Here is a 27367-nt window from a genome sequence, read left to right as displayed (position 1 = left end):
GCGTACTTGTGTGAGTGTGTGGGTGGGGGAGGGTTGTTCTATATAGTTTGGAGATTTCAAATTAATATTTTTCATTAGTTGCCCCATTAAATTGTCCAGGACAAAAACTGGAGCAAGAAAACGGCTAACATTAAATTGCTACTTAAGTGCGTGTGGTAAAAGGACCTTGTAGACTGATGGCGAAATGGCTAATGACACTAAAACTATAAACACGCCTCGACAAAATATAGGACTAATTTTTCCGGAGGGGGGGTGAGTGGACACTGTTAAAATTATATAAGTATATATTTTTTCTATATCAATTCCATTTCGTTCGGGGGAAAGGAAGGAGGGGGAGGAGGTAGACTTTCTTCGGGGATTGAGGGGGAGGGGGGGAGGGGGAGTCCCCCGATGAGATGCATGGAAGAAACTCTGTTGGCCTCTGTCTGAGAAAAATCTTCCGGATCTAGATCTATGTGAATTAAAAATTTTCCTTCCCAGTGGTGGCGCTGTGGTTTTTAAAAAGTTTGATGTAATTGTCAAACAGTGGACACTGTTGGTCTGATGTAGTGTTCCCGTTGGCATAATGTCCAGTTCCCGTTGGCCTGATGTCCAGTTCCCGATGTCCAGTTCCCGTTGGCCTGATGTCCAGTTCCCGTTGGCCTGATTCCCAGTTCCCGTTGGCCTGATGTCCAGTTCCCGTTGGCCTGATGTCCATAGAATATAGCTCGTAAACTCGTGCCATACTAGTCAACTAGTCTCTATAACTATAAGCTTTTGCCCTTCTCTGTGTGCCTATCGTGCTATATTAGATCTAGATCTAGACTTCTAGATCTATATCAAGTTCTCATAAACTCAAAATGTTAATGATTGAAACGGAAAGCAGGATATTTTCATTAGAACTGAATGAGGTGCAAATGAATCGTAATCTGTTGCTTGGCAATAGGCTTAGATCTATTTTAGACAATGTTTGTCACAATTTTAGCCAATCGGTCAAATTAAAAATATTTGCCGCCAACAACTTTACCCTAGCAACCGTGGGCCTGCACGACGATATGGCTAATTTGAAAATATTGTCAGACATTCGTCGCACGATTGAATTCTGCAATTTCAAAATCTCTCATACAAACAAATTTAAAGCAATATATTGAAGGAAGTGATAGCCGGTTCGTTTGCAGTGTCTTAAAATGGGGAAAAAAGGAAAAGGAAGAAAGGGATCTAAAGGCAGTAGCAAGAGCGGTAAAGGAAAAGGACAACTAGAAAATAAGAAATCTACGGTACCGAAAATTGACGATACAACAAAACAATTTTACTTGTGGCAAATTAAAATCCTAGAGGACAAAGTTTGGAAGTAAGTATATCTAGATTTTAAGTTAACTCTAGCTAGCTAGACTATTCTAGTAGTAACTTGTAAGTAAGTCGTCCAACATCGACAACATTAATAAGTCAGTAATACTTATAAACTTATAATTATAATACTTACATAGTTACTAAATACCAGTGGCGTAGGCAGGGGGGGGGGTCATAACCCCTCCCCCCATAGAACCCTCGGTATATAGAAAAAGTATGAGGGGGGGGGTGCAAATCGAAAGTTTGAGGGGGGGGGGTGCAAATCGAAAGTTTGAGGGGGGGGGGGTGCAAATCGAAAGTTTGTCCCCGGGTAAAAATTGGAACCCTCCCCCTTGAGACGATCCTGGCTACGCCACTGCTAAATACTGAATACTAAACTAGAATACATACTAGACTAGATAAAAAAGTAATATAGATATTAGTAGTCTAGTAGATCTAGATCTATAACTAGATCTACTTTACTACTTTAACTTAGTGTATGAGTGTATGAGATTTTTAAACACTATCTACTATCTAGTCCAATCTACAATTTGAGCGATCTACAATTTGCTCTGAGAGCAAAATATGAGATAGATCTAGATCTACGAGTGATTCTACGAGTAACCGGATTAATTCGTCGATAAGAAACACCCCAAAAAAGCTGCTCTAATTGTGCACTCAGCACTGGAGCTATTTATCTCAGAAAAATTCTGGGTAAAAAGGAGGAAAAACAAATATCCTTGCCTCCTGGGATAGGTTTATTTCATGGTTTTAGTGGTAAAATGAGGAAAATAAGGAAAGCGTGGCATAAAAAGCAAAGATCTGCGAAGAGAAAAGTAAACTAGCAATGAAAATTTAGTGAATGTAGCAAAACATAATGTAGTTTAGGTACAATTATGTTAGCTGAAGTTTAAATTCTACTGTAAAGCAGCAGTAAAAGTAAAATGAGTAGGTAAATTAGAGTGATTGAAAGAGCTTAGCATTAACAATGAGTAATTGAATGAAGTGAATCTCCTCCACCCTACACTGGGCCTGTACCTCCACCAGCATCTTCCATGGCATTTTGGGGGCTGGAACAGATCAGGCTAATGGCATTTCAATTAATTTTATTGGAGAAAATTGGTTTGAGCATGAGTAATTTAACAAACTAGCAATCTTACTCTTATCCTGAGGTACCACTCTAAGCCTAAATTATAGTATGATTTTATTTATTAAAAATTATTAATCATAACTTAATATAATTTAAACCTGAATACTACACTGTACTAGAACTAGATCTAGTTTCTAAAATTGATGATCTACTCTAGAACAGTTTGACTAAACTTCACTAGAGTATAATGAGTGATTTAGTTAGACCTATCTTCTATTTCCTATAGATAAAAAACCATGCTCTTAATTTGTGCTATGTATACAGGCCTAATAATAATTATGAATGATAATATAGGCGTTTTTAGTAGATATTTTGTATGTGTAGCTACAAAGTATTTAAGTAACACACCTTTATGATTATTTATTTTATAACAACTAGGTATTTCCCTGATTTTGTTTGCTCAATTACAGATAGAGATGAATTAAACTTACATTTGTAACTCCTCCTAGGTACCAAAAGCAAAATGATGAGCTTGTTGTAGCGAGCACCCAGTTTAATGAGAAGCTTGATCAGTGTATGACTGACAAAAATGACATCATCAACTTCTGGAAATATCAACTGGAAATGAAAGGTGAAAATAGTTTTCTCAACATGTTGATAGCTGGCATTTTTAACCTGTGTATGATTGAAGTATCTTTCCATAATTGATGTAACATAGGGGTTTGTATCGTTACTGACTACAGTAGGTCCTACTGGTGGCAGAAAATGGTGGGTCTACTGCCAGCACATTTTCTATTTCACCAGATTGAGTATTTTTCTTCTTGTAGGCTTGAAAAAACTAAAGTTATTTTTCACTTTTTCTGTTATGTCAGAAATAAATACACTTACTTACACAATAAATTTACTTCTGTTCGCCTTATAATTAGGCATTTAAACCATCATGTAGAACAGGGGTCTCAAAACTTTTCAGACCGAGGGCCGCATTGACTATCAGATATCAGTTCAGGGGCCAGAGTTTCTTCAAGGCATATCTTCGGTGTTATGGAGTCGTCCCCCCCCCCCCCCTTCCCCGAAAAAAGTCCACCCCCCCCCCAAATAAAATATAATTTATATAGAAATATATACAAATTAATTTCAAGTGCCCCCCCCCCCCCCCCCCCCCCCAGAGAAAAAAAAAATTGAAAGAAACACTGTCGGTGGCCAACAACACACTCGAGGGCCGCATCCGTCCCGCGGGCCGTAGTTTGGAGACCCCTGATGTAGAATATAGAAAAATGTATGAACTATTAATTTCTAAAAGGCCTCTTGACACAAATATGTAAAAGTGTCTTGGGAGGAATGATTGTGAGTTCAGAGAGTTCAAAGAAAAATTAACTCTACTTCATCTGCCCTGTTTACCACCAGGTCTAAGTGTGTACCTTGCTAAATAAAGTTTAAGGAAATAGGTCATAAATAGCTTAATAAATAAGGTCATTTACATTTTATTAAAATATTGCAAATATTAAAAAAAATTATTTTTCTCCTTAGAACTCATGTGGTGATTTACTTTTAAAATCACATTTAATCTACATTTTATATAACAGAAGTTAATGCTTTGACAGATTATATATGTAACATCAAATGCTAAATGAATTTAGTTTTACTTTTTCCTGTTCCTAATTAACTGTTATCATCGTCCTATTCTTATTGCTTTTTACTCTGTTGCCCAAGGTATTCTGATCTGGACTAAGATTCCTAAAATTTTTTCGACATATATTTCTTCCCATATGTTGTAATTTGATTTTTCTATGCTAATTTAGCGAATGCTTACAATGACTTAAACGACAAGTATACAACTTTAAAACAAATATTGGACAATGAACAAGAACAGTGCAGAAAACAGATGATGCAGATCAGAAGAGAAGCAGATGAGAACCAGAGCCAGATAGTGGCAGAGAATTTGTTGTTAAGTATGTTGTTAGATTGTTGCAGATAATCAGTTGTTATGTAGTTAGATTGTGGCAGATAATTAGGTTTTATGTAGTTAGATTGTGGCAGATAATTAGGTTTTATGTAATTAGATTGTGGCAGGTAATTAGGTTTTATGTAGTTAGATTGTGGCAGATAATTAGGTGTTATGTAGTTAGATTGTGGCAGATAATTAGGTTTTATGTAGTTAGATTGTGGCAGATAATTATGTTTTATGTAGTTAGATTGTGGCAGATAATTATGTTTTATGTAGTTAGATTGTGGCAGATAATTAGGTTTTATGTAGTTAGATTGTGGCAGATAATTAGGTTTTATGTAGTTAGATTGTGGCAGATAATTAGGTTTTATGTAGTTAGATTGTGGCAGATAATTAGGTTTTATGTAGTTAGATTGTGGCAGATAATTAGGTGTTATGTAGTTAGATTGTGTCAGATAATTAGGTTTTATGTAATTAGATTGTGGCAGATAATTAGGTTTTATGTAGTTAGATTGTGGCAGATAAGTAGGTTTTATGTAGTTAGATTGTGGCAGATAAGTAGGTTTTATGTAGTTAGATTGTGGCAGATAATTAGGTTTTATGTAGATAGTGGCAGAGAATTTGTTGTTAAGTATGTATAGGTTGTGGCAGAGAATTTGTTGTTAAGTATGTTGTTAGATTGTGGCAGAGAATTTGTTGTTAAGTATGTTGTTAGATTGTGGCAGATAATTAGGTTTTATGTAGTTAGATTGTGGCAGATAATTAGGTTTTATGTAGTTAGATTGTGGCAGATAATTAGGTTTTATAGTTAGATTGTGGCAGATAATTAGGTTTTATGTAGTTAGATTGTGGCAGATAATCAGTTGTTATGTAGATAGTGGTAGAGAATTTGTTAAGTATGTAGTTAGATTGTGGCAGATAATTAGGTTTTATATAGTTAGATTGTGGCAGATAATTAGGTTTCATGTAGTTAGATTGTAGCAGAGAATTTGTTGTTAAGTATGTAGTTAGAGTGTGGCAGATAATTAGGTTTTATGTAGTTAGATTGTGGCAGATAATCAGTTGTTATGTAGATAGTGGCAGAGAATTTGTTGTTAAGTATGTAGTTAGATTGTGGCAGATAATTAGGTTTTATGTAATTAGATTGTGGCAGATAATTAGGTTTTATATAGTTAGATTGTGGCAGATAATTAGGTTTCATGTAGTTAGATTGTGGCAGAGAATTTGTTGTTAAGTATGTAGTTAGATTGTGTCAGATAATTAGGTTTTATGTAATTAGATTGTGGCAGATAATTAGGTTTTATATAGTTAGATTGTGGCAGATAATTAGGTTTCATGTAGTTAAATTGTGGCAGAGAATTTGTTGTTAAGTATGTAGTTAGATTGTGGCAGATAATTAGGTTTTATGTAGATAGTGGCAGAGAATTTGTTGTTAAGTATGTAGTTAGATTGTGTCAGATAATTAGGTTTTATGTTGTTAGATTGTGACAGATAATCTGTTGTTAAGTGTGTAGTTATGTTGTGACAGATAATTAGTTTTTATGTAGTTAGATTGATGCAGTAAATTAGTTAAATGTATTAGATTGCGGCAGAAGAATCTCTTGTAAAGTATGTAGTTAAATTTGGGCAGAGAATTTGTTAAGTATTCTGCATGTTTTTCCAGATTTTTTTAGAGATTTTATCTTAACGTTGTTTTTCCACAGTAGTGAATATATCATCAGTGTATATTGACAGTCATAGTAAATTAAATGTTAATACATTTTTCAATTACTATTCAGACTCGAAGCTTATGGCATTGGAAGAGTTTCGTCTTCAGAGAGACAGTTTGTTGTCAAAGCTTGAATCGCTCGAAGAGGAGCTGGCAACAAAAAATGAAGAGTATACAGAAAGTATTGCCAATATGGAGCGTAAACTCGTATGTGATAAAGAGAGGTATTGTCTGATTTTTCTGCCATTTTCTGTGTTTGTTCTGTGCTTAAGTTATTGTCAAGTGATTTTGTCAAATTGTTTGTTTTTTGTTATAAATGAAGGTATTGTCAGGCTTTTAAAATAAGTTCTAGGTTAATTATACACACTTGCAGTATTTAACTAAAGGAAAAAGGTAATATAGCAGATAATAAAAATTGTGAGGTTTTCTATAAAAATGATTTAAAAAGTTTCCTTAAAAAATTGATTCCTATTTTCCAAATCCCACAGGTTAAAAAGTGAAATGATAGCTCGGATAAAAAAGGTTGCTGGCGAATTCCGCAAGGTGACCGACAAGACGCTCAATACAACCATCAAAAGAGCTTTGAATGAGAACATCATGGTGAGCGCGCAGCTGGCCAAAATGTCAGACAAGACTGTGGAGCTGATTGAAGAGAACGACAAGCAGAACACGGTCAGCAGCAAGTTGGAGCAGAAGATCATACTGCTGGAGTCCAATGAAAAAGAATTGAGTGCTCGTTATCAAGACAGTTTAAAAGTGAGCATTTTAATATAATCAACATTTTCATACCTCTTTGTCTCTGTATTTTTTTAATATACTCAACATTTACATATCTCTTTGTCTCTGTATTGTTTTAATATACTCAACATTTACATATCTCTTTGTCTCTGTTTTGTTTTAATATACTCAACATTTACATATCTCTTTGTCTCTGTTTTGTTTTAATATACTCAACATTTACATATATCTTTGTCTCTGTTTTGTTTTAATATACTCAACATTTACATATCTCTTTGTCTCTGTTTTGTTTTAATATACTCAACATTTACATATCTCTTTGTCTCTGTTTTGTTTTAATATACTCAACATTTATATATCTCTTTGTCTCTGTTTTGTTGTAATATACTCAACATTTACATATCTCTTTGTCTCTGTTTTGTTTTAATATACTCAACATTTACATATCTCTTTGTCTCTGTTTTGTTTTAATATACTCAACATTTACATATCTCTTTGTCTCTGTTTTGTTTTAATATACTCAACATTTACATATCTCTTTGTCTCTGTTCTTTTAATTTATACTTTTAAATAAAGAAAAAGTGGGAGAAAAGATAGGTGAAACCTTTTTTAAGAAACATTTAACAAAAAAAATCATTACCATTTTACATATTTACAACTAATTGATGGACACATTACAATAACTAAAATAAAAATAAAATTATTTTACTTTTAATGAGACACATTACAATAACCAAAATAAAATCTATGTATTTTTCTTCTAATGAGAAACATAATAACCAAAATAAAATCTATGCATTTTACTTCTAATGAGAAACATAAAATCTATGTATTTTACGTCTAATGAGACACATGACAAGATTTTTTTTTTCATTTATTTTACTTCTAATTAACACATTGTCAAATATTACCATACACATTTTGCTAACTGGCATAGAAGCAAGCTATACAATAGTTAATTTGGTCACTTAAATGGGCTTTAGTAACACGCCCCTATGTTAGGGGTTAAGAAGATACAACTTGATGCTAGAAGGTCTAGGGACTTTTTAAGGTTAAATTTAAAGATTTTTGATAGCACAATCTGACAGGTTTTTTTTTTTTTTTGCTTAATATGAATAAAAATATGATTTGTGTGTTTGGTTTTAAGAAATCAACAATTTTATTATTCAGTGTACAACCAAACTGAGTTAATAAAACAACCTGTTTTGTTTTACTTTTTAAATCCCAGAGCGTATCTTTAATATAATTTATGACCTTTATGAATATGTTATTACTTTTTTTCTTTATTAGTTAATGAACAAGTTGAGAGAGCAATGTTTCAGCCAACAGGAGCAAATTACCCAACTCAAGGGCCAGTACGCTATGCACAGAGGTGATGAAACAGAGTGCTCTCGGCTGCAAGTGGAGGTTATGGTTTTAAAGTAAACAATTTTCTTATTGGTCTAGAGTGTGAATGGTTAAGTAAACAATTTTCTTATTGGTCTAGAGTGTGAATGGTTAAGTAAACAATTTTCTTATTGGTCTAGAGTGTGAATGGTTAAGTAAACAATTTTCTTATTGGTCTAGAGTGTGAATGGTTAAGTAAACAATTTTCTTATTGGTCTAGAGTGTGAATGGTTAAGTAAACAATTTTCTTATTGGTCTAGAGTGTGAATGGTTAAGTAAACAATTTTCTTATTGGTCTAGAGTGTGAATGGTTAAGTAAACAATTTTCTTATTGGTCTAGAGTGTGAATGGTTAAGTAAACAATTTTCTCATTGGTCATAGAGTGTGAATTGTTGAGAAAGCAATTGCCTCCATGGTCAATGATGTAATTAGGCAATTAAGTTCACAGACTCCCTGATTGAAGAATAGACTAATTGGGTGATAGGATTGCCATTCTTTAGGCAGCCACAGCTACCAAAGCTGGCACCAAATGTAATGCTTAGCTTTCCTCTTGACTATACAGCAAAGTAGAGAGAGGGTTGCATGGGTGACCCATCATTTCTTAATCTAATGTCCTGATACACATACTTAGGAATTCACCTCTCCAGGTGCATATCTCCTTAAGGAAAAAAGGAGTCATATTTTATAAGATCAAAGATGCACACAAAGTAAAAAATATGTTAATAAATTTCTGGCATTGTGCTGATGGTTAGAAAAAGTGTGTTTTAGGTGAACATTCAAGAACTCTGTGATTCCATTGTTAGCCAGAACATTGCTGGTCTACGGCATCATGATGTTCTTGGCAATATTACTGAGCTATTTGTCTCTGCTTGCCAACAGGAAAGATATTGACCAGCTGACCAAGAGAGTGAATGATCTGGTGCATGAGAATGTGGAGCTGCGGCTGAACAGTCTGACAGATACAGAGACAAGGGAGGAGAATGAGTATCTGTTCACTAATGCTGTGGATACACTCAAGGAATCTGTCATGGTGAGCTGTAGTTGGGGTACATGTCAGTGGTTGTGGTGTATGTCAGTGGTTGTGGTGTATGTGGTGTATGTCAGTGGTTGTGGTGTATGTGGTGTATGTCAGTGGTTGTGGTGTATGTCAGTGGTTGTGGTGTATGTGGTGTATGTCAGTGGTTGTGGTGTATGTGGTGTATGTCAGTGGTTATGGTGTATGTCAGTGGTTGTGGTGTATGTCAGTGGTTGTGGTGTATGTGGTGTATGTCAGTGGTTGTGGTGTATGTGGTGTATGTCAGTGGTTGTGGTGTATGTCAGTGGTTGTGGTGTATGTGGCGTATGTCAGTGGTTGTGGTGTATGTGGTGTATGTCAGTGGTTGTGGTGTATGTGGTGTATGTCAGTGGTTGTGGTGTATGTCAGTGGTTGTGGTGTATGTCAGTGGTTGTGGTGTATGTGGTGTATGTCAGTGGTTGTGGTGTATGTGGTGTATGTCAGTGGTTGTGGTGTATGTCAGTGGTTGTGGTGTATGTCAGTGGTTGTGCTGTATGCAGTGGTTGTGGTGTATGTCAGTGGTTGTGGTGTATGTGGCGTATGTCAGTGGTTGTGCTGTATGCAGTGGTTGTGGTGTATGTGGTGTATGTCAGTGGTTGTGGTGTATGTCAGTGGTTGTGGTGTATGTCAGTGGTTGTGCTGTATGCAGTGGTTGTGGTGTATGCAGTGGTTGTGGTGTATGTGGCGTATGTCAGTGGTTGTGGTGTATGTCAGTGGTTGTGGTGTATGTCAGTGGTTGTGGTGTATGTGGTGTATGTCAGTGGTTGTGGTGTATGCAGTGGTTGTGGTGTATGTCAGTGGTTGTGGTGTATGTGGCGTATGTCAGTGGTTGTGGTGTATGTCAGTGGTTGTGGTGTATGTCAGTGGTTGTGGTGTATGTCAGTGGTTGTGGTGTATGTCAGTGGTTGTGGTGTATGTGGTGTATGTCAGTGGTTGTGGTGTATGCAGTGGTTGTGGTGTATGTCAGTGGTTGTGGTGTATGTCAGTGGTTGTGGTGTATGTCAGTGGTTGTGGTGTATGTCAGTGGTTGTGCTGTATGCAGTGGTTGTGGTGTATGCAGTGGTTGTGGTGTATGTGGCGTATGTCAGTGGTTGTGGTGTATGTCAGTGGTTGTGGTGTATGTCAGTGGTTGTGGTGTATGTCAGTGGTTGTGGTGTATGTCAGTGGTTGTGGTGTATGTCAGTGGTTGTGGTGTATGTCAGTGGTTGTGGTGTATGCAGTGGTTGTGGTGTATGTCAGTGGTTGTGGCGTATGTCAGTGGTTGTGGTGTATGTCAGTGGTTGTGGTGTATGTCAGTGGTTGTGGTGTATGCAGTGGTTGTGGTGTATGTGGCGTATGTCAGTGGTTGTGGTGTATGTCAGTGGTTGTGGTGTATGTCAGTGGTTGTGGTGTATGTCAGTGGTTGTGGTGTATGTCAGTGGTTGTGGTGTATGTGGTGTATGTCAGTGGTTGTGGTGTATGCAGTGGTTGTGGTGTATGTGGCGTATGTCAGTGGTTGTGGTGTATGTCAGTGGTTGTGGTGTATGTCAGTGGTTGTGGTGTATGTCAGTGGTTGTGGTGTATGTCAGTGGTTGTGGTGTATGTCAGTGGTTGTGGTGTATGTCAGTGGTTGTGGTGTATGTGGTGTATGTCAGTGGTTGTGGTGTATGCAGTGGTTGTGGTGTATGTGGCGTATGTCAGTGGTTGTGGTGTATGTCAGTGGTTGTGGTGTATGTCAGTGGTTGTGGTGTATGTGGCGTATGTCAGTGGTTGTGCTGTATGCAGTGGTTGTGGTGTATGTGGCGTATGTCAGTGGTTGTGGTGTATGTCAGTGGTTGTGCTGTATGCAGTGGTTGTGGTGTATGTCAGTGGTTGTGGTGTATGTCAGTGGTTGTGGTGTATGTCAGTGGTTGTGGTGTATGTCAGTGGTTGTGGTGTATGTCAGTGGTTGTGGTGTATGTCAGTGGTTGTGCTGTATGCAGTGGTTGTGGTGTATGTGGCGTATGTCAGTGGTTGTGGTGTATGTCAGTGGTTGTGGTGTATGTCAGTGGTTGTTTTGTATGTCAGTGGTTGTTTTGTATGTCAGTGGTTGTTTTGTATGTCAGTGGTTGTTTTGTATGTCAGTGGTTGTATTATATGTGATGTATGTCAATGGTTGTATTATATGTTGTGTATGTCAGTGGTTGTGGTGTATGTGGTGTATGTCAGTGGTTGTGGGATATATCAGTGGTTGTGGTTATGTCAGTGTCTACAATAGCTGTTTTAATTCATGTCAGAGAAGATATATGTCACTGGAATACAATATTTATCTACTTTAAATAGTTACCTTCCATTATTATTATTTGGCCTTTAGTCAATCATTTTGTAAGTGCAGTTTGTAGTTGCCACAACCCACACATTCACTTATCTAGAAGTGAATTCAGACTGACCCTCAACAGCTAGTCTTATATATTACCTGTGTCAAATGAACATAGAGGTAACATAAAAGATGACGTATTTGCTACAGATGCTGGTTCCATCTGATGAAAGATACACCCCAGATTGTGAGAAGATACAACACAACATGCTGGAGAGTCTGGTGGTTCTCATGAAAAGCTCTCAGGCCATGGGGATTAAGATGGCCAAGCGCGATGTCCTTCCAACTGAGCAAATATCACTTACGTTTGTTCCTAACCGCAAAACTGTTACTCATCAGAGGTAACTGGGTTTTCTTTTTGATAAGTCAATAGATTTGTGTGTGATTAATCAATAGATTTGTGTGTGATTAATCAATAGATTTGTGTGTGATTAATCAATAGATTTGTGTGTGATGGATTTGTGTGTGATTAATCAATAGATTTGTGTGATTAATCAATAGATTTGTGTGTGATTAATCAATAGATGTGTGTGTGTGATTAATCAATAGATTTGTGTGTGATTAATCAATAGATTTGTGTGTGATGGATTTGTGTGTGATCAGTCAATAGATTTGTGTTTGATTAATCAATAGATTTGTGTGTGATTAATCAATAGATGTGTGTGTGATTAATCAATAGATGTGTGTGTGATTAATCAATAGATGTGTGTGTGATTAATCAATAGATGTGTGTGTGTGATTAATCAATAGATTTGTGTGTGATTAATCAATAGATTTGTGTGTGATTAATCAATAGATTTGTGTGTGATGGATTTGTGTGTGATTAATCAATAGATTTGTGTGTGATTAATCAATAGATTTGTGTGTGATTAATCAATAGATGTGTGTGTGATTAATCAATAGATTTGTGTGTAATTAATCAATAGATTTGTGTGTAATTAATCAATAGATTTGTGTGTGATGGATTTGTGTGTGATCAGTCAATAGATTTGTGTTTGATTAATCAATAGATTTGTGTGTGATTAATCAATAGATGTGTGTGTGTGATTGATCAATAGATGTGTGTGTGATTAATCAATAGATGTGTGTGTGATTAATCAATAGATGTGTGTGTGATTAATCAATAGATGTGTGTGTGATCAGTCAATAGATTTGTGTGTGATTAATCAATAGATTTGTGTGTGATCAGTCAATAGATTTGTGTGTGATGGATTTGTGTGTGATTAATCAATAGATTTGTGTGTGATCAGTCAATAGATTTGTGTGTGATTAATCAATAGATTTGTGTGTAATCAGTCAATAGATTTATGTGTGATTAATCAATAGATTTGTGTGTGATCAGTCAATAGATTTGTGTGTGATTAATCACTTCTATATAATGTTACCAGTGTCCTCTCTACATTGTGTGTTAAATAAAAACATTTTAGTGTTTGAAATTGTTCTCTGTATTTATAATACAGAATACTTTATTTAACAAGTACATCATTTAGTGTTGTATGAATGAGTACATTTATAAATGTATAAACTGAACAGATACAGGTTGGCCTTTGACTCATGAAAAGTAAATAAACTTTCCTTTTGAACTTGACTGCCTATTTATCTGTCAGGGCAGGTAAAATAGAGTTCACCTGTTTCTGTGACCTCGACATAAGAAGGGATTGCGTGGTCAGCACGTTACCTGTACTTTCCTAATGTTAGTGAGTTGCTATACAGAGTTAAAGAATCATTTTAATGGTTTTTAAAATTTTCTAGTGTCGCAGAAAAACAAGCCAGAGAAAAAAAAGATGGCCGTTATATACTGGGTGACCTAGGGCTAACCCCTAGAGCTGATCAGATTTTGGCAACTCCAAGACAAAAGATGAAGAATACTGCCAAGCTGTCAGAGTTAGCTCCCCTGCGTGGAGTCTTGTGTAAATCTTTAGGAACTCAGACAGCTAATGCACCTACGGTTGGTTGATGTATTAACTTTCATTGTGAAGGGGGGAGATAGTTTTAAGTTAATATCATATTAAAGCATTATGTGTCATACTAGGAGTCTAATAGCTTTTAAGTAAGAGAGACGTTTCTCTTGATTACATAGTAATTCAAATAAAAATTTGAAATGGACTTTTATTTTCAGGCCACAAATTAAAACCCAATGGTCAAATATTTTCTGGCCACAAATTAAAACCAATTGGTCCCATATTATCTGGCCACAAATTAAAACCATATGGTCCCATATTATCTGGCCACAAGTTAAAACCAAATGGTCCCTTATTATCTGGCCACAAATTAAAACCAAATGTTCCCTTTTTATCTGGCCACAAATTAAAACCAAATGTTCCCTTTTTATCTGGCCACAAATTAAAACCAAAAGTTCCCTTATTATCTGGCCACAAATTAAAACAAAATGTTCCCTTATTATCTGGCCACAAATTAAAACCAAATGTTCCCTTATTATCTGGCCACAAATTAAAACCAAATGTTCCCTTTTTATCTGGCCACAAATTAAAACCAAATGTTCCCTTATTATCTGGCCACAAATTAAAACCAAATGTTCCCTTTTTATCTGGCCACAAATTAAAACCAAATGTTCCCTTATTATCTGGCCACAAATTAAAACCAAATGTTCCCTTATTATCTGGCCACAAATTAAAACCAAATGTTCCCTTATTATCTGGCCACAAATTAAAACCAAATGTTCCCTTATTATCTGGCCACAAATTAAAACCAAATGTTCCCTTTTTATCTGGCCACAAATTAAAACCAAATGTTCCCTTATTATCTGGCCACAAATTAAAACCAAATGTTCCCTTATTATCTGGCCACAAATTAAAACCAAATGTTCCCTTGTTTTCAGGCCACAAATTAAAACCAAATGGTCCCTTGTTTTCAGGCCACAAATTAAAACCATATGGTCCCATATTATCTGGCCACAAATTAAAACCAAATGTTCCCTTATTATCTGGCCACAAATTAAAACCAAATATTCCCTTATTTTCAGGCCATCGTCTACTCCCAGCAAATGCGTGGCAGTATTCCAGAGTACAAGCTGTATTCCAAGGTCCAAGAGAGTCAGGTGCAGGAGTTACATCGTCCACCCACAGGGTCAGCACCCAGACCCACCCCCACCAAGTTTCTTAACAGCAGGTTTTAAATCCATCACCGCCTTAGTTTTAACATTCAGTTCTGTTTGAAAAAATAAACCTAATGTTTAAGATATTTTTTTTGTTTGAACTTGTTATTGAGCTTGCTTGTTGATAATCTGTATAAGTATATTACATCTGAAGTTGAATAATCTGCATAAGACTATTGAACCTGAAGTTGAATAAAAGAATCTCCCTATACTGCCAGTTAGATACTTACAATACTTCTAGCACATGCCTAGAGAAGTAATTTTCACATTGGTCTCATTAAAAAGTAGGCCTAGTTACATTTCTGTTTGCATATTGTATGCAGTTCTTGTTGATGCACCATAGTCATTACTCAATTTCTTTTTTAAAATCGCAACGTTTATACAGTACATGATCTTCCTAATTTAAAGATACCCAGAACCTTGTGTGATCACGCTATACAAGAAAAAGTCTCCATACAATGGATAGGTGTCAGTGTTAATTTTGTTCTGAGCGTGTCGGTGTTAATTTTGTTCTGGCTAAGCATGTCAGTGTTAATTTTGTTCTGGCTGAGTAAGTCAGTGTTAATTTTGTTCTGGTTGAGTGTGTTAATTTTGTTCTGAGTGTGTCAGTGTTGATTTTGTTCTGAGTGTGTCAGTGTTGATTTTGTTCTGAGTGTGTCAGTGTTGATTTTGTTCTGAGTGTGTCAGTGTTAATTTTGTTCTGAGTGTGTCAGTGTTGATTTTGTTCTGAGGGTGTCAGTGTTAATTTTGTTCTGGCTGAGCGTGTCAGTGTTAATTTTGTTCTAAGCGTGTCAGTGTTAATTTTGTTCTGAGCGTGTCAGTGTTAACTTTGTTCTGAGCGTGTCGGTGTTGATTTTGTTCTGAGTGTGTCAGTGTTAATTTTGTTCTGAGCGTGTCAGTGTTAATTTTGTTCCGAGCGTGTCAGTGTTAATTTTGTTCTGAGCGTATCAGTGTTAATTTTGTTCTGAGCGTATCAGTGTTAATTTTGTTCTGAGTGTGTCAGTGTTGATTTTGTTCTGAGTGTGTCAGTGTTAATTTTGTTCTGAGTGTGTCAGTGTTGATTTTGTTCTGAGTGTGTCAGTGTTGATTTTGTTCTGAGTGTGTCAGTGTTAATTTTGTTCTGAGTGTGTCAGTGTTAATTTTGTTCTGAGTGTGTCAGTGTTAATTTTGTTCTGAGTGTGTCAGTGTTAATTTTGTTCTGAGTGTGTCAGTGTTGATTTTGTTGTGTGTCAGTGTTTTGTTCTGAGTGTGTCAGTGTTAACTTTGTTCTGGCTGAGTGTGTCAGTGTTAATTTTGTTCTGAGTGTGTCAGTGTTAACTTTGTTCTGGCTGAGCAAACACTTTTAAAAATGAGATATTCAATAGTTTTGCTACTTCTGGTCTAGTTCATTAAGATCATTATTCTGATTTGAAAACATGAATGAAGAACTAAGTAATATGGTTTTCAATGGCTTGAAAAAATCTCAAAATACTTTTAAAATATGTGTTCATCTACAGAGGGCATACTACATGTTGTTAGCCTAACTTCTGTTTTGTTGAGTATCACTCACTGGCAGATGCAGGGGGGGGGGGGGGAATAGCAATATGACAGTTTTCTCACTTTGTTTTTAAATATGTGTATATCTATTTAAAATCAATATATAAAATGATTTATAAACACATAGCAAAAAAAATTTAAAAATAATTAAGACATTAATAATGTGGTCCTGCCAACCATTCAGTATTTCTTACATTTACAATTTTTGATCATGATATTTAGCCTTGACCTTAAATTTTTACTATAAATAAGCAATTGCTTTAAGGGCAATCTATGTAACAGATTTCCCCATCTCTGTCAAGTTACTACGTATGTTGCAATCTGCCTGAAAGTTAGTGACACCAAAGATGATTGAAAATTGCTTTTTTCATGCATCAGAAATACAGAATATCATGAGCAGCTACTTAGGGACAGATTGGCCTAGCAGTAGACGGCTAGACTGCTAACCCTTAAGTCTCGAGTTCAAAACCAAGTTGAAGTCAGTAGATCATCCCAGAGTTCAGTCAGCTCTTAAGGGTACCTAACTCACGTTAGGTGAAGTAAAGGCAGCTGGGAATAGTGCTGAACACACTATCCCTTCACATGCAGAGGTCACAGAAACAGGTGAACTCTACTTCACTTGTACCACAGACTGTCAGGTTTGGAAGGGGAACTTTACTTTTCACTTTACTACTTAGCCTATTTGGTATTCTAGTGAATAAAGATAAGGTTTTGTTTTCAGACATTGTTGTTGTAGAATTGATGATCTGTAGAAACTTGAGTCTTATAAGACAAGTTTTTACAAAGGAATTGATTAACTTGGGTTAGGTAGTAAATTTGATACAATTTTTTAATTAGGTTAATGAGGTATTCATTTACAATCCTAAGTTCATGAACATCATCTTTCTGGTGTAGGTTCACGGTTGCAATCCTAAATTCATGAACATCATCTTTCTAGTGTAGGTTCACGGTTGTAATCCTAAATTCATGAACATCATCTTTCTGGTGTAGGTTCACGGTTGCAATCTGATGTGTTACAACTGTTAACTTTGTTGGGTGCCTCCATCCTGGTTTCTTCTGTTTGTTGACAGTTATTGATGGATGTGTTACAACACTCAGGTTCCTCTGTCTCTTGGCTGGGGTGTTTATCATGTAAGACAGGTTTTGATTGGTGTAAAGGTTTATGTTTATCATGTAAGACAGGTTTTGATTGGTGTAAAGGTTTATGTCTGATTGATGTGCTGCTGTGATTGGTTGAACCAGCTGACCTTTGTTTGATGTGATGAAGCAGAGCCTCAAGAGCTTGATCTACAGCAGATGCCACAAGATCGGCTTCTTCTTTAGAAAATTTGCCCAACACATAAGGGACAACAAAATTTCTAGATGAAGGACGACCTATCCCGATTCTAAGGCGCCTCATTGCCTGATAAAATATAACAGCAAATAATAGAACAAATCTTCTGCAAAGAATAAACTGTGTAAATTTAATGCCAAAATAATTTTATACAAAATTTTGTTTAAGTTTATAAATATATAATTGCAACTACAAAATAGCAACACAAGTAAAATTTAATTCATAATAGTAATAGATTAAAACATTAATTTAATACACTTACACAAGTACACTAGATACAAATAAACATCAGGTAGCTTACATAAAACACTATGAAAAAGTGTTGTGGAATGTATGTTTCTAATTATCCTGTATATTTTAATTCTTAGCCCTACCAATTTGTTGATCTTTAGAAAAAAAGGGAAATTTGGTTACAGGAGAAAGCTTTTTTAAAATCTTATTTTTACATACACAAGACAAACTACTGATATATAACTGAGAGGGTTGAAAGAATTAGATTTACTTACTTGTGATTGTAATGAGCTGATGCACGACAGCACACCATTATGACCCCTAAGGATACAAAAATTTTAAAATTTAGTTTCTGATAGAATTATTATTCTAGCATAGGGCTGAAAAAATAAAAACTGGTCTTAGAATATCTTCCCACAACACTGCATTAAGGCTATTCTTTGCCCCATACATATATCCAGACCAGACACTTTGTTTTATTATTACAACACACAGTACATTACAAACAACACTCTACAAATATATATTATATATAAGGAGGAAATCTGTTATTAATGATGCATAGGTCCACGTAATGATGGTATAAGCCAGTGCCACTAAGTCTAGGCTAGTGTAATCATGTATGTAATGATGTGTAGACCAGTTTAATGATGTATAGGCCTGTGGAATGTTATAATGCTTCATGTAATGATGTATAGGCCAATGTAATGATGTATTGTATCTACCAATACATTGTTGAAAAAAACAATGAGCAAACTTTTTGCTTAAACTCCATTAAAACTGCATTGTGTCAGCTACTTGATGTCTTAACATAACTTATTTATTCCTGTCTGGGGGGAAAAAGATTAATACGACACTACACAACAATGATGAATAAACGAACAGGAAATACTAGCATTTTTTGCATACACCTTGTATAATGAATATTTTATATCCATAGACTAATATAATTTCTTCTAAGTATATTCAACATACCCTGCACTTCCTCCTTCTTTTATATGAAATTTCCCAGGGACTTTATCTAATTCATCATGGATTAAGTAGATGTTACTTGGACAAATTGATAACAGCTTTGCTGCAAAGGTAAATAAGTATTGAAGAAACAAAGTAAGTGTCAGTGAAGGGAAAAGAGTTTTGTAAGGCTGCTTATTTATCATTAAAATAGATAAACTCTGTAAAAATAGAGTATTTGATCTATTTACAGACAAAAATGTCAGTAAAAACTTAGTAACGGTATCTTTTGTACACCACAAGAAATAACAGAAAGGTGAAGCGGAAAATGATTAGAAACAGTTTGTATAGTAAAAACTAGAGCTTACGTTCGTGTTAAACCTGAGTAATGATGAAAGTTTATACAGTTGTCTATCTCAAATCAGTAACTCAGATCTCATGATACCAAACCAAAAACTAACCCTAACATTTCTGTGAATAGAGAATCTGAAGTTGCCTAATTTCTACTTTAGGAATTAAAAAATGCCAGTTTTTATCACTGTCTTTTCTGGCATTTAACAAGCAAGCACCAACATTGTTTTTACCTGTCTTAGCTACACTGATACCATTTATATTCATCAAAGCTTTTGGCTTGAATAGAACTAGCTTAGTATCATCAACTGTAGTTGAATTAGCAAATCCTCCATACTGTTTGTTGTACGACAATGTCACCCCGAAATTTTCTGCGAATCTGTCCACTGCTCTCATACCAATGCTGTGTCTTGTGTTGGGGTATCCATGGTTACCCAAGCCAACTATCTGTTAATAAAATAAAATGTATTGTTTTAGTAAAAATAAAAACAAAAATAACTTAGACCTAGATATGAGCAATTATCAAAATATAATTATTTGGTATTCAATCACACCAATAAGACATTAGTAGTCACTATTTAAATTTATTATCACATTCACAGCCATTATCAATGTGAAGCAAGTCTGGCCTCTTGAAGCTTTAGGGCAAAATATGGAAATGCACACACCAGCCTGCTTAGGGAAGCAATACTTATTAAAAATCTGCATCAAATTAATATTAATTTTAATTATAATAAGTGATGTCTGGGTAGAGGGTCTAACCATCTGGCTGAATGCTGAAATAAGTAGCTTGGTGTTAGGAAAATAAAATTTTTATCACAAGCCTACCAGATATTTCTTTGTAAAGTCCTCATTATTATTGGTGTTGCATGCTAAATCCCAATCATTAACTTTTTTGTTCTTTAAAGTTTCAGCAGTTGTTGAGGTAAAAGCTATGAAAGCATCACTTGCCATTTTCAGAAGGCCTAAGTAAACTGTTGTCAATAAGCCTAGACCTAAATTTAAATGTTGATTGATTTGGACGACAGTAGTGTAAGTTTTGTGATGAGCATCTTTAATAACTCTTTGTCCTGCTGGCTCTGAGATTTCAGTCACACATTGTTGGTTAGAATCTTGATCATTTTTGTTTTTCCGCTCAGCTAAATCAAATATTAGTTTGTGGTTGGCTAGTTGTTTTGAAACTGGCTTCTGCTTTATAAAAATATAAAAAAATGACCTAGGTAGCCTAAGCTTTTCCAAATAATATGATTTTACTTTCATGGGTAAAAAAGCTGGCAAACTAAAACATCTGAATTTCTCCATTAAAACTGAAATAAATTAGAAATAAAATTATTAGGCCTAGAGTAGTAGAGTTAGACTAGATAATACTTCAGTAATAAAAATTTTAAAGTCTAGATGTCTAGTCTAATTAGAAATTATTAGTAGGGCAGTCATAACATTACAACAGTACAAGCTAACACTATTCTATTCACTGACAACACTCATGTCATTCACTGTAAGTAACTAGATCTAGATTTCTGTAGGACTATTCATTCTAATAATGATTTAGTATTTAATGATTTAAGCCATGTGATAATCTATTATATAAGCAGGCTGGTAGTGTGTTAGTCCATCGTCGCTATAGATTTAGGAAGTCTCTCTCTGGGCGCGGATGGCCGGGTAAACGTGTCTTTCCGCTGCGCTTTAAATGGCGCTTTGGGTTCAGGGAGGAAAGATGTCTGGGTGGACTTTCGTGAGAGCGTTGGCTCTCAATTTTTTTTACCGTAGCTTCATTTTCGTGAATATCCATATTCGCACTAAAGTGCTACCGACACCCGCGCTGTTCGCTAAAGGAATAATCTCCCCAATGCGGGGACCCCCATACACGCGCAGCGAGGTAAACTTTGAGGTAATACCCATATCCACACCATGACGAAGCACGGGTATAAGCTACCCGCGCGCCGGTGCGCTGTAGGAATATTCAGCCCAAAGCAGGTACCCACACTGGCACGCAGTGTGGTAAACTCTGAGGTAATGTCCATATCCACATCGTGGCGAAGAACGGATATAAGCGTTTGTGTTTAGTTTTGTTCTGTTCCCAAGTTGCTACATTTAAAAAAGATACACCGTGGCGGAGCTCGGGTATGCAGCTAGTATAATTATAATCGTAAATAGGTCTTATAATGAAATGGCCCTATAAAGTTGTTAAAAGCCTTTACATTGCTGTGATTACATTTAGTTTGAAACGATTTTAAACTTAGGGGAGGTAACTAAGAGGAGGCTTCTTTCACGAGGAGGGGGGGGGGGGGGTTGGTGAAAAGGAGGGTTTTAGTGTTTTAAAACAAATATTTTCAGTGGCAGCATTGGTACTGTCGAATTCACAAATTATGAATTACTGAAAAGTAGAAAAAAACAACAACTAAATAGCGGCGTATGATACACCGCGGGTTGGCTCGTACACTATAATTACTATAGGCCTAATAGTTCACTATTTAGTATTTACTAGATTTAACTAGATCTATAATAAGACTATAATTATATAGGCCTGCCCTATAGGCTATACTATTAGTATTAATAATACTCATAGTATAGTTACATAGTACATTAGTAGTATTACACTTAAGTACACATATGCCACTAGGGCGTGACTAGGGCCTATAGGCCTACCTCTCCTCTAACGACTAACTAGTTATAACTAGTAAAACTAACTATTTTTCTATACTAACTAATACTAACTACATTATCACTGATTATGATCTAAGCCTACTAGGGCCCTATATTAAAAAATTTAAAATATTTAGCCTAATTTTAATAATTTAGTCTAGTGGCTAGTATTATTCATTTATTGTAGGCCTATAAAAATATATAGGCCTATATATATATTATTATATATATTAATGTATAGGGCCTATATATATATATATATATATATATATATATATATATATATATATATATATATATATATATATATATATATATATATATATATATAGGCTATAATTATATATATATATATATAGGCCTATATATATATATATATATATATATATATATATATATATATATATATATATATATACTTTATATAGGCTATAGTAGGCCTAGATCTATATACTATAGAATACTATAGAATAGATCAACGTGTTAGGCACGGTGCACTTCTAAATAAAAAGTAGGCCTATACTATACTATAGTATAGGCCTACATTACTATTTACTATACTATACTAATACTACATGTATAGACTCATTACACTACACTGTTATACGTCATACGGTACGGCATACGACCAGTGGCGTGCAGACCTATGTAGATGCCCGGGGCAAAATCAAGCGGAAGATGCCCCCATAAATACTTATATATATATATATATATATATATATATATATATATATATATATATATATATATATATATATATATATATATAATTTATTTAAAAAAATGTACTTATCTTAATTGAGATGAAAACGTTGACTACAGCCAACTAAATCCAAATGGAATGAATGGTTGGAACTTGGGAGAAGGGGGGGGGGAGACAATTGCGGGACGGGTCGTGGTGGGGAGGGGGGGGGGGGCTGTGATGCACTACAAAAGAGTCTCATCCGGTATTGTATTACCACCCAGGACCGCAGGGACAAAAACGCTGTCTGTGTCTGCAATTAGGGCGACAGATATGCCTTTATTAATGGGATGTTTCTCTCTTGGCCTGTTTAGGAATTCCTATAGTGTAACTAATACAGGTGAGAGTGTGCATTGAACTAGAGATGTTTCAGATTTTTCTCTCTAAACCACTTGGTCAAAACGTCAACTCTTTAAAGAGATGGGTGATGCTAGCTAGATACTCTCAAACTATCTTAACCTTGAATATAACAGAAGTGTACCTTGGTTGGCTAAGGGGTCATCCATTTATGACGTCCACACATTTTTGGGATTTTGGACCCCCCCCCCCCTCTTCCCTGTCCACAAACGTCCACTTTTGACGGACCCCCCCCCCCCCCCCCATCCCGTGGACGTCCACACTGACTATAAGTTTTTGCATAATCTTCTTCCACTATTACTCAAGCTACTGCATTTAGTGTGTATATACTCTGAGTGTATATAGTATTACAAATACTGGTACAAATGTGTTTTATTGTCCTTCGTGTCCCACACCTGAACAGGGACAGCGTGCTAACCCCCCCCCCCCTCCACCCCTCTCCCATCTCACAACTGAACTGGGATGACCCCGCCTACCTAGAGAAGTGGTCGCCTGGTATTTGACCTGGGATGCAAATGTGGGAAACTTGTAATTGGATATCTTATTGTATTCCAGGTTAAGCCAGGGCATAGACCCAAGCTGGGTGGTTAAAGGGCCAGAGAGATAGGATAGTTGAACTTTAGCTTCGCTAGGAAATATTTTTCTTTCACACTACCAAAAATAATGTTAGATTTAATGTGTGGACGTCCACATTGGGCCAACCCCCCCTCCCCCTGTCCACACGCGTCCACAAAAGTCAATTTTTTTCGGACCCCCCCCCCCCCCCCGTGTGGATGTCATAAATGGATGACCACTAAAGCTGCCAGCTTAAAAAAACATTTCTAAATCGGACTGTGTTTAAAAATCCACTATGCTATGTCAGACCCTCCCTAGGCTTGGACGCGTTTTCACAAATTTAACACCTAAGTACATCTGTCTAGTTCAGGTGGGGGATAATCCACTAACGGCTTTCATAACCTAAAAACCCACACCGCATCCCCACATTTCATTACATCATTATGGGCTCAATAACTCTATAGATAGCTCTACTATTAACTGAAATAAAACTGGCTCTGCATGTGCTCCCAATTACTTTAAAGAAAGCTCTACTCAGAGTTAAAAACTTTAACTTTAACACTACTTAAAGCATGCTCCTCCTATTTGTAAAAATCAATATGGGCGCAATTATTCTGAATGATATCATTACAATGTATCGAAAACAATATGTTGATTCGTATTCTTAAGATTGTCGCTACAGTGTATCAAAAACATTATATGGGCATTCTTATTCTTAAGTATGCTTATATAATGCATGAAAAAAAAAATATACTAATGGCTGTCAGTGGCTTAGCTACCGTAAAGCTAGAGTAAGCAAGGCATAGGGGCCCAAGGCAAATAGGGGCCATTTTCCTTCTTTTAAAAAGTTAAAACTTTTACATTGGAATTTTGATATTTATTTTATATAAATAATTTTTAAAAAATTAATGAAATCAAGTTTTTTTTTTCTACTGTAGAAATAATTTAATTTAAAAAAGGCCCCAAGTCCTTTCTTAGTGTACAGGCAGTGGCATTCAGTGTGGGGGAGAGCGGGCGACTAACATTAACATTGTTAATTTTTGCATAGGGGACCGAAAATCCTAGCTACGCCACTGAATGCTGCCCATACAATTTAACAAAAAAAAGTTATTACACTGCAAACGGCCATATATTTCACCAAAGATGCCCCAAAAATTTATAATAATAATATGGGCATAATTACCCTTTGGATGCCCTTAAAATGGATAATAATGAAGAAGTACATTAAAAAATAGCTTTAGAGATGCCCCCAATGTTAACAACGATGATTGGTGTAATTACTGTTGCATGTCCTTCGAGTGTAATACATGAATATAAGCTTAATTACTTTCAAGATGCCCCTACAATATATAAAATGAAGATGGGCGTACTTACTGTATGGATGCCATTAAAATGTATTATAAAGTGAAGTGGGCATATTAGTAAATGCTCATAAAATATATTATAATGAATATACGAATAATTACTTTAAAGATGCCCCTATAGTGTATAAAAATAAATATGATTTAATTACTCAACGGATGTCCTTGAAAATGAGTATAACGAATACGCGCATATTACTTTAAAGATGCCCTAATACAGTGCATGGGAATAACTTGGTCACAAGTACTCTAAACGATGCCCCTACACTATACTAAATAAATATGACACACATTTATTAATGGAATATCATTGACTTCCGTAGGACTACCCTTCACTGATGCCCGCTGTTTCTATATAAGTTTTGCCATACGGACAGTGTAATGTTAAATCGGCTGACAGACGATTGAGTGTTACAATTTTTTTGAGTGAGATCGCAAAACATATGGAAAGTTAAGATGACACTATGACACGACATATCACAACAGTTTTTAAATTACTAAAAAAAAAAAAAAAAAAAAAAAAAAAAAAATTAACTAATTAATTAAATTTTTTTTTTTTTACCTCCGCTGGATGCCCCTTAGTGGTGGATGCCCGGGGCCTGGGCCCCCCCCCCCCCTCCCCCCCCTCTGCACGCCACTGCATACGACTATTAGGTAATCTATCGTTTTGGGTACGTAAAATCGCCCGCGGCTATTTATGTACGAAAACGTTACCTCATTGTCAAGGCTTTAATAGAAGTATATTGTCATACTTTTGTGTCAAATATTATAGATAAATGAATAATAAACCTAAATCAATGGCTAAATATATCAATATAGGCCAGAAATTAACTTTAAACAGCAGTGTCTGAGAGCAAGATTTGCTATATAAACAGCAGCCATTTGTAAAATAGAGTGACTTCCCCCTGAATCTGGCGCTAAAAGCTTATAAAAATAAAACTTAGACAAGATGGCTGCTATAGTAAATGAGCATAGTTGCATCTGTTGGAAACATCGCTAGTCTTCATTTATTACGGAAAAGTTTTAATTCAATTGTTTAAAAATTAAAAACAGGTACATAAATGAATCAAGGAAACATTTTTGAATTTTTTAAAACATAAATCTTCCTCAAAATGTGAAATAATTATTAAAATTTAAGGAGTCACCTGTTTTTCACATTACAAATCGCGGGCGATTTTACGTACCCAAAACGATAGATTACCGACTATTATTTAATATATTTATACGGCACGGTATACCGGGTATTGAGATACAACTATACAATAACAATTATATAGATCTAGATCTAGTTATTAGTCCGAGTAGTTATTAAATATAATTATTACGAATTGATTATTCACGACTCATTTACGAACTAGAATTAGATCTAGATCTCTAGATCTAGATTCTAGATCTATTCTAGATCTACTAACTAGGCCTAGATCTAGTACTATCGAATCGTGTTGCATTTTCGTGATGCAACATTATTATATTGCAACATGCGGTGTTTCTTCAAATTAATTACACATTAATTTTATAACATTTTCTCTATAGGCCTAATATAAACTACAAACGGTCAGATGTTTATTAATCTACACACGTTTTAGGCTATTAAATTAGTTTTTGATTTTAAATTATAAATGATTAATTATTTATGTCTAAAACCGACAACGTATTTAGATCTACTTCAATAAAAAAAAAAGAGTACAAAATCATTTTCGAAGTGACTATATAGATCTATATTACGGATTACAAAATAAAAAAGCACCGTATCTAAATTTAGAAGTCGAAAGATAAAAATAATTTTCGGGCTGTCCCGCAAAAAATCGTCAAAACATTACTCATGACAACATAATCTATTTCTAGAAAATCCTGGATAGGCTAGTAGTTTGGGCTACGTTCCGAATCAACAAGAATTATTACTAGATCTAGATCTAGATCTAGATCTAGATTTACTTGAGACATTCCAAAATCAATGGAAAGCTCCTAGATTCTACCGAACATAATTAGTTTTATTATAGATAGAGGTAAATACTATTATAATAATGAAATGAATAATGTACTAAAAAATAGTATAGTAGGCCTATTTTAAAGTATTTTTTAATATTTAAATCTTGGACGGTAATCTAGATCTATAATATCTTTTTAGGACGTAGATCTAGATCTACGTAAAATCGGCCGAGGCTAATACACTAATACTACTACTGCTAGAAATCTACTAATAATGTGAAAAAAAGGTGACTCAATAAATTTCAGTAGGCCTAATTATTTCACATTTTTAGGTGGATTTATGCTTTGAAAGTTATAAAAATCTTGCTCGCAAACACTGCTGTTTAAAGTTGATTTCTGGCCTATTATTATTATATTATATTGATATAATTTATTTATTATTTAGCCATTGATTTTGGTTTATTATTCAGTTATCAATAAAATTTGACACAAATACATATCAATAATCAATACACTTCTATTAAAGCCTTACCAATGAGGCTACGTATTCGCACATTAATAGCCTCGACTTATTTTATGCACCTAAAACGATAGATTATCATATAGATCTATTTAAGACTTTTAAATAACTATTAGCTAAATAATATTAGTAATTATTATAATCTTAGGCTACTTTTAAACTTTACTTTAGAGTAGGTA

At 35.1% G+C, this 27367-nt stretch overlaps 2 protein-coding genes across 2 annotated transcripts; one reads left to right on the top strand and one right to left on the bottom strand.

The window, feature by feature from the left end:
- Positions 1-995: 995 nt before the first annotated feature.
- LOC131928167 (cilia- and flagella-associated protein 157) lies at positions 996-14765 on the top strand. The gene is made up of 10 exons (XM_059284107.1): positions 996-1330; positions 2908-3029; positions 4198-4347; positions 6122-6275; positions 6540-6807; positions 8080-8210; positions 9055-9205; positions 11715-11905; positions 13317-13512; positions 14548-14765. Exons 1-10 carry the CDS (start codon positions 1167-1169, stop codon positions 14698-14700), a joined length of 1680 nt encoding a protein of 559 aa, XP_059140090.1. The 5' UTR covers positions 996-1166; the 3' UTR covers positions 14701-14765.
- Positions 14766-17026: 2261 nt separating this feature from the next.
- Positions 17027-26199, bottom strand: LOC131928159 (uncharacterized). Its single transcript, XM_059284101.1, has 6 exons — positions 26065-26199; positions 19910-20388; positions 19315-19528; positions 18755-18854; positions 18055-18100; positions 17027-17617 (listed from the first exon to the last, which is right to left on the bottom strand). The coding sequence occupies exons 2-6, from the start codon at positions 20381-20383 to the stop codon at positions 17189-17191; spliced, it is 1263 nt and encodes a 420-aa protein (XP_059140084.1). The 5' UTR covers positions 20384-20388; positions 26065-26199; the 3' UTR covers positions 17027-17188.
- Positions 26200-27367: the final 1168 nt, after the last annotated feature.

Source organism: Physella acuta, unplaced genomic scaffold (assembly GCF_028476545.2).
Source record: "Physella acuta isolate Inbredline_101_S28 unplaced genomic scaffold, ASM2847654v3 ptg001467l, whole genome shotgun sequence".
NCBI lineage: Eukaryota > Metazoa > Mollusca > Gastropoda > Physidae > Physella > Physella acuta.
The sequence above is the reverse complement of the archived record's forward strand: the minus strand, read 5'-3'. Positions and strand labels throughout refer to the sequence as shown.